The sequence below is a fragment of the Patiria miniata genome, unplaced genomic scaffold, assembly GCF_015706575.1.
Source record: "Patiria miniata isolate m_02_andy unplaced genomic scaffold, ASM1570657v1 HiC_scaffold_3, whole genome shotgun sequence".
Taxonomy (NCBI): domain Eukaryota; kingdom Metazoa; phylum Echinodermata; class Asteroidea; order Valvatida; family Asterinidae; genus Patiria; species Patiria miniata.
The window spans coordinates 21778781-21795942 of NW_024037069.1; the positions used below are offsets into that span (position 1 = coordinate 21778781).

At 38.5% G+C, this 17162-nt stretch overlaps 1 protein-coding gene across 2 annotated transcripts; it reads right to left on the minus strand.

Moving 5' to 3' along the window:
- Positions 1 to 2431: 2431 nt before the first annotated feature.
- LOC119737866 (tubulin beta chain-like) lies at positions 2432 to 16945 on the minus strand. Of its 2 annotated transcripts, XM_038212497.1 has the most exons (7): positions 16856 to 16945; positions 15228 to 15469; positions 13618 to 13700; positions 12640 to 12748; positions 6357 to 6583; positions 2788 to 3796; positions 2432 to 2744 (listed from the first exon to the last, which is right to left on the minus strand). In XM_038212497.1, the coding sequence occupies exons 3-6, from the start codon at positions 13672 to 13674 to the stop codon at positions 2831 to 2833; spliced, it is 1359 nt and encodes a 452-aa protein (XP_038068425.1). In that variant the 5' UTR covers positions 13675 to 13700; positions 15228 to 15469; positions 16856 to 16945; the 3' UTR covers positions 2432 to 2744; positions 2788 to 2830. The 2 variants fall into 2 exon arrangements, with proteins under 2 accessions (XP_038068425.1, XP_038068424.1); XM_038212496.1 differs by having other exon boundaries at positions 2432 to 3796.
- Positions 16946 to 17162: the final 217 nt, after the last annotated feature.

The following is a 17162-nucleotide window of genomic DNA, read 5'->3' on the forward strand; positions in this document are numbered from 1 at the left end:
AGATTGGTACAAAAACATCACTAGTCGCCAACGAGCAAGAGTGAGGTTTGAGTAAATGGTCCAAATTTTGTCTTTTTGATCAAACATGGTTCAAAATAGCGTCATCCGATGCTCACAATTGATGCATATTTTTCATTGACCTAAGACAATATTATAGCACTCAAGAATTTGATTGTCTATCTGTATGGTTTCTCTTTTAAGATTACAAATCCCCATAATTGAAAGTGAAAAGTAATCGACGATCGTGGAATTTATGCGCACAACGCTCGTTCACTGACTGAAATTTCCCTTTATGACCCACTGAAAGTAGAGACAAGATGAAGACAGTGTTTGCAAAAAGAATGTCTATTCGATATTAAAGAAATTTGTTAACAGAGTGATTTTCAGTTTCACTATTTGGAAAGAAAAAACACAATTATAAAACTGACAAAGTGCGGGGTATTTTGCAATTACTCCATTTTGAAGGAGGAAAAGGGGAAATCCCATCTTGGCCTCAATTTGGCTACCGCATCTGTGTCCAGCTTGAATGCGAAGAATTTCACGCATTTTTTGCCCCACATCATTCTTGCCTCCGTCTGAAAACTACTTTTCCTTCACGAAGACAAACGGGTGTACTCTCGCACTGTCTCCCTATGATCCCGTGTGTTATTGTGCGATGTGTTTCATGCATATGCCGTCTTGAGGCCGGGTTAGGATGCGGTGTAGCACAGGTAGTTGTGTTTTCCCGCAGAACGAAAATCTTCAAATTAGGAAAACACAGATCAAAAGGGACATCATAATGTCACTATTATGTGATACCCTCTAGTACGTTGACTGATCATGCAGCTAATGTGGAAGTAAAGTGCAACTTTACACATGGGCGTAGCCAGCGAGGGGGGGGGGGGAGTATTTACCCCCCCCCCCCCCAATATTTTGTACTTTTTAATTAATAGAAACCAAACCCCCACCCTAAAAACTCTACGATTGGGCAGACAATTCTTGTGAAGTAATGAATGCAGGTAGAACTATTTGCCTTTCACGTCGCACCGCCTCGTGCCAGGACCAGCAGTGGAACTATATAGAGTTAAACTCATATAGGGCGCACTTGGTGTGCACCAATTTTTCAAGGGGGCACTGAGACAATGTATATTGTTTGTGTGAAATTCAAGATTTCAAGGGGGGGGGGGCACGGGAGGGGGGTAATAAACTTATGTAGATCAACAAAATTGTGTTTCCCAAGTCCACTGTTGAAGGACTATCGAAGTTATTTCGGGCACCAGGCCGGCTGCGATGAGTCACTGAAACACGCAGCGTTGGCCACGCTGGAAACACCAACGTGTCTTTATTGTATGCGCGAACAATGCTGCCTCAGATCTTACAAACGGTCATTGGGCCAAAGTTCGTCGCTCCGATTTGGATATGACGTCGTGTGTCTCTTTCATTTTCACAACGATCAGCAACACTGTGGTAAAGTATCGCCAGAACGTTCCTGTAATTCGGGGGCATAGAGTCCGTGCTAGCAAATATACTTGATTTTCGTAGAATACATGTTTATTTTTCTAGAAGACCAGTACATATTTGTTTCTCATGGGGATAGATTCTGAAAAGCTAATGTTTGCAGGTTTTTTTTTTTTTTTTGCACATCATGAAGTCAAAGAAAATAGGAACACCGAAACATCAATTATACTCGGACTTTTGTTTACTCATTTCTTGGCACCAAGACTCTCTTGATTATTAAAGACTTTATATTAATTTGAAAAATATTTGTTATTGCACAGAAGATTATCATTGAAACAAAAGAAACCTCTTCAAATGGGCACAGCTCTCAGTTTTACAAGGAACTTGGTTTTGAAAGGCGGCATCAAAACAAAACTTGAACGTTTCCTATCAAAAGGAATTTATTTTGCTAAAACTTAATCCGGTCAAATTTAATTAAAACTGTTGAAAACATTTCTGGGTTGAATTGAAGAAGCATAATTCAATATCAAAAAGCTGAATTGAACACTATTATTGCACCAAATAATTGTGGCAAGCATTAATTCACCTCATCCATATCTTCAACCAATGGATGTCTATCTGGGGGTAAAATTATCAAGCTGGCAAAATACAATTGAACTGCATAAAGGAAAAATGAATTCCTGGAGTTGACCCTTGGTCAACGAACTCATGATTTTAGTTGTGCGTGTCAGATGTAGTAAAAATTGAATAGTCATTTCATTTCTGAAAACAAAAAAATAGATACAGTGGCGTATCCAGGGGGGGGGGGGGGGGTCCAAAACGATTGCAATGCGCCGTAAAAATTGGCGTATATTTTTCAGCATACATAATACGGGTCAGTTTTGAAAAGAGCCCCCCCCCCCTGGCTGTTTGAGTTTACGGAGGCCAAGTGTCTGGAGAAAAAAAACATGTCTACATTTCGGGGAAGCTGTGCGAGTGCAGTTGCCCCCCCCCCCCCCCCCTTGACATCAAAAGCTGGATACACCACTGCTTTGGGCACACCTTACTCAAAACCAACTGCTCTCACAAATTGCTTTCAAAGAGAAAATTTGCATTGCACATGCATCATACATTTTGGGGTTAAATGGCAAGGGTACTGCTCTGGCATCTAATAGATTTGTAGCTTCATTTTTAGTGATAAGTAATAGCGGTATTACACACTTCTTAATGTAACAGCGGAATGAAGAGCAAACAAATACATTTAAGAGGTCTAATAAGTTTGCAGAATTTATGTTTATAGAACCAATAGAGTCCATATTTCTTGATATGTGGATTACTGATCCATAACTGGATGATGGCATTTCTTGATATGTGGATTACTGATCCATAACTGGATGATGGCATCAAGAAGCGCTTAAGCCAAATCTTCATTCTCATCTTCCTCTTCTTCTTCTTCATCTTCGTAATCCCCGTCATCATCATCAGCTGTTGCTTCTTGATACTGCTGGTATTCAGACACCAAGTCGTTCATGTTGCTCTCAGCCTCAGTGAACTCCATCTCATCCATACCCTCACCTGTGTACCAATGCAAGAAAGCCTTGCGCCTGAACATAGCGGTGAACTGCTCAGAGATGCGCTTAAACAGCTCCTGGATGGCGGTGCTGTTGCCGATGAAGGTGGCAGACATCTTGAGGCCTCGTGGCGGGATGTCGCAGACAGCGGTCTTGACGTTGTTGGGGATCCATTCCACGAAGTAGCTGCTGTTCTTGTTCTGCACGTTCAGCATCTGCTCATCGACTTCCTTCATGGACATAATACCACGAAAGACGGCAGCAACTGTCAGGTAGCGGCCATGACGAGGGTCGCAAGCAGCCATCATGTTCTTGGCATCAAACATCTGCTGGGTCAGTTCTGAAACGGTCAGGGCACGATACTGCTGGCTGCCTCTGCTGGTTAGGGGAGCAAAGCCAGGCATGAAGAAGTGGAGACGTGGGAAAGGTACCATGTTGACTGCCAGCTTGCGAAGATCAGCATTGAGTTGACCAGGAAACCTCAGGCAGGTGGTAACACCACTCATGGTAGCAGACACAAGATGGTTGAGATCGCCATATGTTGGGGTGGTCAACTTCAAGGTGCGGAAACAGATGTCATACAGAGCTTCGTTGTCGATGCAGTAGGTCTCATCTGTGTTCTCTACCAGCTGGTGGACAGACAAAGTGGCATTGTAGGGCTCAACCACAGTGTCGGATACCTTAGGAGAAGGTACGACACTGAAGGTATTCATGATGCGGTCTGGATACTCCTCACGGATCTTGCTGATGAGAAGTGTTCCCATTCCTGAGCCAGTGCCACCACCAAGGGAGTGTGTCAGTTGGAATCCCTGCATGAAAAAAATAAGAAAAGTGCATTTTTAGGGCACTTCCTTAAACGAAACAAAAGTTGATCAAAAATGTGTTTACACTGTACTTGTACCTGGTCCTCCATCTGACCAGGTCTCATCTCTTCAAATTAATAAGTATACATGCATTATAAGACATCCACTGTTCATCTTTCTTAGCCAAGTGAGGTACAGGTTTGTGTAAACTCTGCACTACTTTTGTCCCCACTGAAGATGAACATCACTGTAAACTGGGCTGTTGGTACTGCCCTAAATGTATGCTGATAAACAGATGTTTTTAGATGGGGTTACGATCGAGTATATTTTTATGTGGCCTCTCTGGTCTCCCATATATTTTGTACTAAATTTAGTCTGGCACCATTTGCAGTCATCAGCCGACATTTGAATAAAAAAAAAGCAAAAAAAAAAAGAAGCTGCGTCGCCGCACCACTTTTGGGGCAAGCTCCATACCAGAAACCGGAGACTTTTTTTGGGCCTTATAGTCTCTTTCCTTTAATATCAAAAGGTCATGTGGGCAAATCATAATGTTGGAAAATATCATTGCACACGACTTCACTGAACATGACTTCATTGAAAAGGCAATGTCCAAAGTGCTTATTCTCTTGTGATATGGAAGCTATTTGAGAGATGATACAGTACTTTGAAACATTCTTGGAGAGGAATTTTGACAGTGTTCTATCCTGGGGCAAGGATGGCATCTTATGACTATGCAGGCATGTGACAGATAACATTGTTTGGGATCACATCATGAAACAGTTACTTTTTGGACTGACATTCCTGCATACTAAGACCATTGATCATTTCTGTGTGGAGGAATAGAAAAGTTCGAAGCAACCCTGAATATGTTCTTAAAAACATACATTTTCAGCAAGTGGCACAATCTACCATATTTTACGTGGATTTTAGCAAACTGACAATAGAGGAAATACACATGTTGTTTTTACAGCAGGAAATCCAATGACTTTTTTTTTAAATCTCTGCTTTATGTCACTTTTTTGTAAAAATCTTATTTTTGGCAAATTTATTGATTGAGGGCCATTTTAATAATTTAAATCAACTGATTCCACTTCATTGCCAAATGTAACATGTTGTTAACACATTCAAACACCCCTACTTCATCAGTATCAACTCAACTTAGGTTTTGCATAATTACACAAAATCATTGTTTTGATTAAAGTCAAGATCTGAGTTTCAAAGTTTTCTTCGAAGTTTGAACTTCAAAGACAGCACACTCATGTTTGCTTTAATCAATCCTTGGTCTGTTTACAGTAATATTGTGAATCAACTATAATAAAAAATATATAAAATAACTTTTAAAGGTGCAAGGCCTGATTTCTGTTCTGCACCTTGTATGAAGGACCATCAATCAAACACTATAAGTTACACAAGGATCAGTGCTGCCAGTTTTGAAATTAGAAGCATTCTTATGAAATCAACCTGCCCATGGAGAACTGTACTCTTATTTTTTTGTACCATAAATCAAGTTTTTCATTCATATCCACACACAACGTATCTCAGCTGTATCAATCATGCAATGCAACTTTAAAGTGTCTTCAGTATTAATGTACCCTTGAACCAATGATGCAGACTACATGTGGAAGGAATCAAGTGATTTTTTTTATAATCACCGATTCAAAAAAAAAAAATTCAAAAGCATTTATCAATTTATTGATTTTTGTGGATGATGGGCATTATAGGAACAGGTCTGTAAACTCCTTAGTGATGGGTGCAAGGGTGCACGGGGCAATTTAGACACATTTTTAGACATCAATATTTTGGAAGTTAAAAACATACAAAAAAAACCTGATTTAAATATAAACACATCTGATTTAAATCGTATGGATCCGTTTTTTTCCAATTTTAAAAAAAAATAAAAACAAATCGCAAACCCTGTTTTACAGAAGCTCTAAAATTCAAGCTTATTGAAAGCATCTTTATCTTTTTGAAGCTACAAATGTATGAGATTCACAATTTCATATGTACAAATTCCCAGGAGCTTTGTTTTATTAAAGATGATTCTACTCAAAATTCGATCATATTACAAAACAATACCCCAGCCTGCCGTACCGCATATGTAGGGATAAATTGAAACAATCAATATTGGGATACAAGCAAAACCAACAACATTGCAATTTTAAGGTAACAATGAGTCATAAATCAATGAAATCCAGGACCTTGCATCAATAGACATTTCATACAACAATAATGTTCTGACAGTATAACAACAATGACCAACAGCTTGGGACAAAAAAAAGCAGGGCTAACCTCTACCACAAACTGGCAAAATGCCAATACATGTAGTTCCATTCAGTTTGCTTTTAAAATGCAAATTTATTCTGTTCAAAAGACTTAACAATGAGAACAATTTCGAAGATTTATTCAAGGCAGTAAAAAAAAACAAGTGTCGAAAGAAACCAAACATAGTTGAAACATGAAAATTATTTGAAATTTACATCAACACGTTTCTATATAATCATTATTCCTTCTCCAAAAATCAAAAGAAATGAGTTTGATGAAAAAAATTCTTAATGACTTTTGCTACCTGTAGGCAGTCACAGCCTTCGGCCTCTTTGCGGACAACATCCAGAACCGAGTCGACCAGCTCAGCCCCCTCGGTGTAGTGACCCTTGGCCCAGTTGTTTCCAGCTCCACTCTGTCCGAAGACAAAGTTGTCTGGTCTGAAGATCTGTCCAAATGGACCAGAGCGGACAGAGTCCATGGTGCCTGGCTCCAGGTCGACCAGTACAGCTCGGGGTACATATTTGCCACCTACATGTGAAAGCGAAAAAGACAATTGTTAGGTTTTTAAATAATACTTAGGAAACTCTGAAATGTGAAACTTGAAATTATAACATTCTGTGATGATAAAATTATCAACTTCAATCCTACAAAGCAGGCGCAGAATTAGGGGGGGGGGGTGGTTTGGGGGTCGGAACCCCCCTCCCTGCTCTGACACTCAACACATTTTTAAAAATTATAAACAATTATAGTAATTATAATCAACTAGTATTATGTCTGCAACAATCGGACACAATTTTTTTAAGGAGCCCCCCCCCCCCCTGCAAAAATTCTGGGATCTGCTCCTGCAAAGACTCTAGAAAAAGATAACTTTGCTCTAGAAAAGTTTCCTTTTTCCTAGGAAAATCTAAAGCAAATTTAGAGAAATCTTGACTGGCTATATTCACATGCAGGATCTGTATTTAACCGAACATTTCAATTTACTCCACTTGACAAAGCTCAAAAGGCTACACCATTTTTTTTTTGTACATTAACAAATCTTTCACAAAATCTTATAAAACAATAAGGAATGCATAAATATTTCCCATGACCCTTCTTAAAAATATTCTTATATCTTACATTTTACTGTCTTAGACTTACAGTATTATCTCAGTATTCATAATTTTTCAGCCCACAATAACTGCACTAAGAGATCATAATCCTCATTAGTTTGGCCACATTGAAGGTTTTGTACCACAGGCTACTGTAAGTATAATAACAGATGGACCCCATCCCATCCCACAGACATATCATTATGCTTCAAAGATGCCCCTCATTCCTTCCGCAATGTCTTCCATAAATTCCCCCAAGTCACTTCAGATACATCAACCATACCTTAGGCCAAAAAAAAAAAGTCTCCGGTTTCTGGTATGGAGCTTGCCCAAAAAGTGGTGCGGCGACGCGGCTTTTTTTTTTTTACCTGATTTTTTTTGCTTCAAATGTCGGCTGATGACTGCAAATGGTGCCCGACTAAACTTAGTGCAAATATATGGGAGTCCAGAGAGGCCACATAAAGCTTTTTCTCGACCATAACCCAATCTAAAAATACGTTAAAATTGTGCAGCAGCAGGATTCCAGTCAAACCAGTGAGTTTGGCGGTTTTGAGACATCATCTTTCATTGAAAAAAAAACTGTTTCATTTTGCCGACGCGTATGGCTATGGCGACACGCGCGCATACCAGAAACCGGAATTTTTTTTTTTTTGGCCTTATTACATTATTTTTTTTCACTGCAGCCACACAGCCACATGGCTACAGGGAAAGCCTAACATAGCAACTAGGATTGCATCTCAATGATGCCTCATCAATGATGCGGCGCAGCATTCCCAATCCCTTCTCATCACAGTGATGTGGTCCGTGTCAGAGCATCATTCGATGACAGGACGATGAGTCATCAGGACACTGACTTGAGCTATCATGTTTCTTAATCTTCATGGCCTCATGTCTCCTCACACTACTCTTGCACTCCAGGCACTGTAATACATCTGCTCTATGCTACAAATTATTCACATGTTTAGGGTGAATAATTACCCAGTTATGCTTCAGCTGTTTTAATCTGGCTTTTTAATTCAATTTACCTTTAAAGTAGATAATTTATACTAAAGGTGTTCATCAGAGTTCAAAATACACACACACAAAAACTGAATAGAAACCATTTCATGCTTTGACAATGTGGTAATTACATGTACTTAGAACAAACATTTGCACACAAACAGCATGACCGTAAATATGCGATTTAAAATTTTCGTGGACATGTTCACGAAACACTGTGTAGAGCAATGACTCTTCTTTTAATAAAATTTCTTGATACGATATGTTTGAATTATTTAACAAATCAATTAGACACTTCAAAAGCTATTTTGCCCAAAATAAAAAATGGCATTTGCCATTATTCCGCAAGACTTGTAGTAGGGTGATTACTACAATTTTAATTGCCTGTTCATGGTCATGGGCAGGCTGAATATACAATCAAGTTCACAGCACTATATTTGTGTGTGTATTCACAAATAAGTGCGGCTGACGGTGAAGTTGCCATTAAAAAGTCATTATTATTTATCACGTGAGCAGGAGGCTTATATATTGCACGAAAAGAAATTCATCTGCATAATTGGGAATTCAGGGGCTACATATTATTAAGGACTAATCATTGTCAGGGAATTGACATCATCTGAAAAAAATACAGTAGTTTAAACAAATTTTGAAAAACACACACTAGATACAAACACCATACTGTACTAATGTAAAAAATAGCTGGGCTATAATAGCTGGGCAAACACATACATTATACATATACATTATCATATTTCACTTGTGATGCACGCAAATGTGCTGTCATTTGTGTGTATAAAAAAGCCACTTGCATAAGTTGCAGGCTTGTGGGTATAGTGTGCCCCCATGCGCTTCTGAAGTACCTTGCCCTTACAAAATAGAAGGTTATTGGAAGCGATATTGTGTAGAGTCATCATTTGTGTACAAAATATAGCCACTGTGGATATGGCATGGTTCACTCCAATTTCTGTTATTTTGAATAGCAAATCAAGCATAACACAAACAAACTGTAGTGTACTTCCATGGTAATAATGATATCTTCATTGTAATAATGACTGTGAGGATTTACAGGTGCATGTACATGACCTTCTTAAGTTCTACAATCATCAAGTTTTATGGCAATGACAATTTTTCTTCATCACAGTGCAAAATAACTGCAAAATATGATTGCGAAAATGAACGATGGCATTTCAAAACAGCTCAAGTGTATATTATGAGTTCACAAAATATCAGTAAGGGGTCATAGTCATACATGTATAACCCACAATATCAAAAGTAAACACTGACTCTACATTTAACTAGCTGTCTGCACACATACTTGAACCTTGCCACGGTGTTGATACCTAATCCAGTCCATTGTAATTTTACACAATGCCTGTCCCGGTATTTTATTTTCATGGAAAAAGGTGCGAGGAACATGTGTTAAGGGTTAGGCAAATATATGCAGTTGGGCTGCAAGAGTTCTCAGTTCTTTGAGCATTATAGCAAAGAACACCTTTTTTTTTTTAATTTTTTTTTTTTTACTAAATCCACTGCCAGGAAAACTTGAATGACTCACTAAACAAACATCATTATGTTAATTCAAACAGGCTTTGTAGTCTAGTAAACCCTGTCTGGATATTGATTACACGCCTCATTAGATTGTGCAATACAGTCTTCTCAAGAGAAATTTGAATTTTAATTGAATACAACACCACAGTTGATGATTACTGTCAAGTAACAAATACTTATGATACAAATAAAGCAGGAGGATTAGTTTGAATATTCTCATAATCTGTTTTTGGCCAGACATTTTGACACCGTATTTTCAGTTTTGGACATCTATTTACCATACATGTACATGTGACAACATGGGAACCAAATTTGTATTATGGTTTTCATTAAGTTTATATCGGTTAAAAAACACAGCATAACAATTTCATTGTCTGATACTTTATTTTATCAACTTATGACATGTATGAGGATCGAATTTGCAAAGTGCACTGTTTTTCATCCATGGTCTGTGATGCACAATGTCAGGTCATCGTGCGCAAATGCCTGCCACTCATGTTTGAACATAGTCATGATAATAAAAAGCACCCTCGCCAACTCTGAACACATCAAGTTAGGATACTTAGTTATGAACTGCGCATTATGATGAGTCATATGTCTACGTGCAGTAAGCATGTCCCATGAGATGTTGCACAGTTGACCTGGATATCTGAATAGATCATTTGCAAGCCTCTGCTCTGACTATACAGCCAAGCCTAGCATGACATGTCACAGCTTGTAAAATCTTTCCTAGTTTGGATAGATGTACTGTAAAACTTGATGACAATAACACATGTGTAAGGCATTAGATTTCTATGGTCTGTGAGTCTCTGGTACCCGTACATATCAGCTCATGAAATATGACAGACAACATTTTGAGAAGGTTTTGAAATTTATTGAGTGCACATTATTTCAAGGGTGTGTTACATTATTTCAAAGGATACAGGGCAGGGCCATTTGAAAGATTTCTTTCTTCCCTAAAAATGGCAGTTTAACCATTAAGTTCTCACACAATGTAAACACATTAATAGTGAGTAATACACATTATAAATATGATCATTCATTTGACTTTACGGTATACCACCCTTTCTCTATCAATGGGTCTCTTTTCAGAATTCTGAAAATTCTCTTGAAAATGGCAATTAAATGTACCAAATTGCTAAAAATCAAGGGCATAATTCCACTTTTGGCACAGTTATACGTGTAAACGGCAGGGTGCATAAATGATGTGTGGCCCATTATTGGAGAATTGTTTTTCTTGGCAAGTACATTTCACTCGTATTTTCACCATAAGAGGGCTTAAAGTGTCATTGTGTGAAAACAGTTGCTGAATATTCTTCATAGAAATCTTTTTTTATAAATGAATGAAGTGGGTTTGGGGGGGGGGGGGAGGAAGACAAAACAACCAGGTGTTATAACTGTGACACTGTGGCCACAGAATTAAGTGTGCCCTTGGGTCCCTAGAATGCCATACAATAGACATGCTGAGCCTTTGTCGACATTTCCAGATAAACTTTGTGTGTGACTGTACTGATTCAAACGCTGGTGGGAAAATATTTGGAGTTTTAAATCATCATTTCTGTATGTAAGGCATAGTAAAAAAAAAAGCATGTTTAGCATCCGTTTTTTTGAAGAAAAATTTATAGGTGGGTTTTATTTTTCCTTTTTTTTTCTCAAGATAGCGGACACATCCGTTGGTTTTTACACTGTTCAAAGATACAAAAAATGAAACAGACATGCTGGACAAGAGAATTAAACATATTTACAGTGTTTTTAATACTTTTCCAGCACGGTTTTAAAAGAATTAAAAAACACTGTCGCGTGGACATTCTTGTCGACGTCGAGGGTGGTTTGGAGATCGCAGGGTCGGTGTGGGAAGTGACCAATAGAGTCTAGAATTAGAAGTTCCGACTTGCAAGTATTTGATTTTACGATGGATCAGTTGACATATTTGCTTTTTTTTTCAATTTTTTTTTTTTTAAATGAGGCGGCCTCCAGAAAGGAAGTGGGTGGGGATGCTAAACATATATATTTTTTTAATTTATTCGCAATTGTCACAGTGTTTTGTTTTAAATTCATCAAATTAAGAAAATGATTAATTTTGTTTGCCTAAATGAGTCTAGTTCAGTATATCAATGTATCCACACACATCTACAGGAATAATTTAGTCTTTGCATAGGAAGATACTACATTATGCATGTCACTATAAATTGCACAATAACATGGCATGATAGACTGATATTATTGCAACCAGCTGACCAACAGAGGGCGCACTTCACTTTTTACTACATCATCTGTATAACCCACTATTTTGGGTAAGTGGCTTCCAGTTATTGCCTTAAAAACAGTTTACACTTCTACAACAGTTATCAACTTTTTTATGAGTGAAAAGTGTTTTAGCTGGGAACTATACGTCGTGCAATTGAAGACAAACTTTGATGTACTTGAACTAGAAATCAACTTTCTGAATATTTCATTCCACATTCTTCAACCTTATTTTCAGGGAAAAAAGCTGAAAATAAAATATTCATGCGAAAGGCCTGCTGTAGAAAAAAAAAACGTTTTTTTTTTTCAATTCTCTGATTTCGTTTTAACTACAAATGTATATGATACAGTGTAGGCTGTACTTATTTGAGGTCAAATTCTTGGAATTATGTAACTGCAAGCACATACATTTTGGCCACAAAATTTTTTTTTTTTAGGAAAACAAGATTAAAAGTGTGTTTGAGACTGTTTTTTTTTATCAATTTGCCAATCAGTATTATTTGATAAAGTGCTACATAGTTTGATAGCCCAATTGATAGGTACATATGTGAACATGCAGGTAAGTTGGGACACGTCCTAATGACTTGGCTATGGCTCGCGGTAACACATGGGTCTATGGGAAGTGGCTTCATCCGCTTCCATAGGCACATGTGTAATTGCAAGCCACAGCCAAGTCATTTGGATGTAAGCCTTAGACAGACCTACCTGTAGCTTGGTTGTAATAGACAGAGATTCGTTCTAGTTGTAATTTTGAGTCACCCACGTAGGTGCCGGTTGGGTCGATGCCGTGCTCATCAGAAATCACCTCCCAGAACTGTTAATATGACAACAATAAATGATAATGGATTTAAGAATGACTAGTAAAAACAAAGCAATCGAAAATCTATTATAAATGGGGGTGCCGAGAATGTTTTAGGCTCAAGAGGAGATAAAGAGTGGATTTACTTTCAACAAAAAACAGTTTGACCCAAGTTCTTTTGTTTAACTTTATGGATTTATAACATGTGCCGATCCAGGTTTGGATGAATAGGGGCGGTCAGCTCCCAAGAGGGGATTTTGGCATGTTCACATATTTGCTGAGTTTTTCTGCACGATTTTTCCTATTTTTTACGGCCCTAGACGTAGAGGAAGGTTGAGGCCCACCCCGCCCTGAAAATCAGCCACCCAGGGGGAAGGAGGAGGAGAGAAATATTTCCAAAATAAAAAGTGGATTACAAAGTGTTTTCTGTTGGGGGTGAATATGCTGTTCTTCAGCTGCAGTTTTAGTGGTGCATTTATAAAGTTACAAACAAACAGCAATCCTCATTTGAAGCAATCCTCAGTTCCTCAGCTCCAAGCTGAGGAACTGTACTGAACGGTGTCAAAGTCAGGACAACAGAATGGGTCGTCGAAATATCACTGAATTCTCACCAGTCACGGTCATGTTTGTAACACACACATCACATTTTCAGACATTTAAGTCTTGATACAATTTTGAGAATGCAGGCATGCAACTGGGAATAAGAAAAAAACGAGGAAACTCCAAATCACACAAGACTTTGTACAGTATTTTTTAAGTAAAAAAAAAAGACAATGAAATAAGCGGATCTGAGGAAAGGTTGCATGCCTGAGAAAGACTTTAGTTGAGTTTGGATCAGAAAATAAAAATTCTAAAAAAGGTTCAAGGAAGGTTTTTCTTCTCACCTTGGCTCCGATCTGGTTCCCGCACTGCCCAGCCTGAAGGTGCACAATCTCACGCATGATGAGGAGCAGCCACCGACTATCGACTACAAAAACAGACAAAGCAGTGGAATAACAAGCCCAAAAAACAATGAAAATCTTGAAGACGAACTAAGCAACCGACCCGAACCAACTGAGGGAGAATGTAAGAAAGAGCGAGTTCTGTGACGTGATCCAGGGTAGGGGGTTGCATGTCTGCCAGGAAGTGGTTTAATATTCTCTTGGTGTCAACAGGATGAGCGTGTTATCGTCTGATTGGTTGAGGAGCTAACAGTCGATGAGTCGTCCGTTTTCTAGGGCAGGAGGGCACGCTGGCTCACTTTCATTTTTTGAGCTTTGGTTTTTCATCTTTTATGTTTGATCATGTTCAATTTTAAAGTTAACACAAAAGTAATTTTATGGTAATTTGAAAGTGCTAGAAATGTGGGAATGACACTTAAACATTAAATGTGAGAATGAAACTTGGCATAAAACATCTGTAAAAAATATCAAACTAGTTTTCTTGCCAGCTGGATCCAATTTCAAAAACATGCCGAGCACCCAACTTTAGTGTTTTTGTGGGAACTTTAGTTTTGTGAAATTTGCATCGATTCCAGACCACTAGGATTGCTGCATATGTGTGCTTGTATTGAACAGACACTTTGTCACTAATTGCTTGTTCTACACATCTGCATGATGGGTTGTTGTCTTTGGGCGGTCATGTGCACTTCATACCTTCTTATTATTAAATGAGTAATGAAGAAAAAACAATTTGAAAAAAAAACCACCATTATACATAAAGTTGAATCTCGATCTATCAAACATAAAAATTACAAGTTGCATTTGTACAAAATTTGTCAATATCCTATCACCGGAAGTATGTTTGTTCAATTCAATTAAGTTTGATTATGTTATTAACCTCCTGCAGGGCAGACTGTACCATGATATATTGTTCAATATCACTTAGTCCTATTAAAAGCTAATGGGCCAAGCAGACTCAACATCACTTACTGATCAATACGAGCACCGAGTCTGAGGGAAAATAAATGAAAATCAATATGGGAAATAGGCAGGACGGCAGGGTTGGTTGTGTTTTCATTAGATCCCTGATGTGATGAGTGCTAGACATGATGAAGGCTTTGGATAGGATTGTTTAGATGATCTGGATTTAGCAGTCATTGCCCCTGCAATCAAAATGCTCTGTTTGCATGGAGACAACTAAAATTCTCTCAGAGTGAAATTGCTTTATCTGAAACCTAGTCAAGTTTGAAAGCTAAAATACTGTTTCCTTTTGATTATTAAGGAAAGGAAACGAGCTAATACGATTACAATAGAGAATGCCTGACTTTAGCAGATTGTCATCGTCAAAAAAGAAATATAGAATTTTTCAGGCCAACAAGCATGGCAAACTGACAGTGACACTCTTTCAAATCAATTTCCTCTGCATAAACTGTGATTGGATAACAAGGTCATACACATGTGAAGACAAACTCAAATGACAGATAACTTTGAGTTTTAAATCCCAAATCACTATTAGTATTACTGGGGGGGGGGGGGGGCCTACTGGGAATTGTGTCAATGTCTTTCAAGTATACCTGTGTCATTTTGAAGACCCTTTTATAGACCAGGTGAGTGGGGTGGAAGTCACATTTTTGGTGATGATATCCCATTTTTGACCCTTTTGTTGCGGCAAGATGTTGGTTCCAATTTTGCTGAATATTTCTCACAATGGTGGGTGCCAACTTTGCTTTCTGAGATCGAAGATCTTCAGTTTACGGTACCGTACTATTAAAGTACGTCATATATCCATGATTCATCCTTGTCCACTGAGCATTTCCTGCAAAACATAAAATTAAACATGGCATTTGGCAACATTTCATAGCAAGGAATAGTTAGTTTCTAGTATTAATGAAATGTTACTTGTAATTACTCCAATTTCTCCGTCTATTACGAGTGAGTTGTATGTGAGTCATTGAAATATTTACTCCAACAATTCATGGAAACATGAAGTCCAAGTAACTAGGACTCTACGGATCGCTTTTTTAACATTTGGACATGGTCGGGCAATAGTATCGCGATAGTATCGCCCGACCATGTCCAAATGTTAAAAAAGCGATCCGTAGAGTCCTAGTTACTCGGACTAGGAAACATGATGAAAAATTCTAATGCCAAACTGGACAAAGGCAAATAGATCTGGGTAAAAAGTGCATTGTACCATGAGGTGGAATAAAGTAAAGTAAAAAAGTAAAAAACTTGCTCCAGCGAAGAAACCTGGGGCATGACCATCTCGGTTTTTTTTTACCAGTACAACAACAGGTCTGGTAAAAAAAATACAATTGCCCATGCCATGGGGGATGGCCACAACCTTTTGACGTAGTTACGCCCCAACTATCGCATCGGTCCCAACTATATTTGGGACTGTCCCAACTATAGTGCGGCAGTTGGGTCCCCCAATTCCAACTGGAGTTGCGCCGGACGCTCGATAGAGGGTGTTAATGTTCCGAGGTGCTGGCACCATGTATTCGTCGTGCATGCATAGCGCATGCCGCAGGGCTGGCCGGCCACGTGGTACTGCCTAGTTGGATGAGTTGTCCAGCCAGCTGGGTTTTATAGTCCCTGCAGCAACATTTTTCATGCAAAATTCAAAGATTGGCTTGGCCCAGCTATAGATGGGTGCCACCCATAGCTAATGTCAAAGGTCCCAAGTAAAGTCGGACATGTAACAGAGCTGTAGGGAATGTTTTATAGTCGTACATCAATGTAAACTATAGTTGGGACCACAAAATAAATATATTAGAGTGGCCCAACTATAGATTGGCCCCATCAATAGCTAATTTCAATAGTAAAGTCTGACGTGTATCAGAGCTGTAGAGAATGTAAAGTTGTACATCAATCTAAACTATAGTTGGGACACCGCAAAATAAAAAGATTGGAGCGGCCCAACTATAGATGGGCCCCATTGATGACTCCCAACTATAGTTGGGCCAACGTCAATGAACTTCAATTTGGAGCACCTGGGCCTAGACCCAAGGGTCCACTGAATGTTTATGTTTGAAGAGTGCATGGTCGAGTGAACTGTAAAGATACTCTATGATCACACTGATAGTGATACAAAAACAAGCTCCCATGTTATTTTTCACAAGACAACAATTAATCAAGTCAAGACTGAGTTTTTGAATGTTATTCAAAATGAACTTTACGATAAAAATTCACATTTTCGTACCATCGATGGCCCAAACTTTTCAAATGTTTACGGTCTCTCAGTATAGCGCCCTCATATACAATTTTGAAAGTGATGAAATTTTACAGTCTTTGAGAATAGCGCCCTCTTGCGACATTTGGAATTGCGCCCTCTTGTGACATTTAAAAAAAAATCCATTTAGAGAAATAGCGTCCTCTCGTGACAATTTTGGGCGACTACAATAGCGCCCTCTTTTTTCCTTCGATTTTTGGCTGTTTTATGAATAGCGCCCTCTTCTCTCAATTTTTTTCACCGGTCTTTAAGTAGAGCGCCCTCTACGATTGAAGTC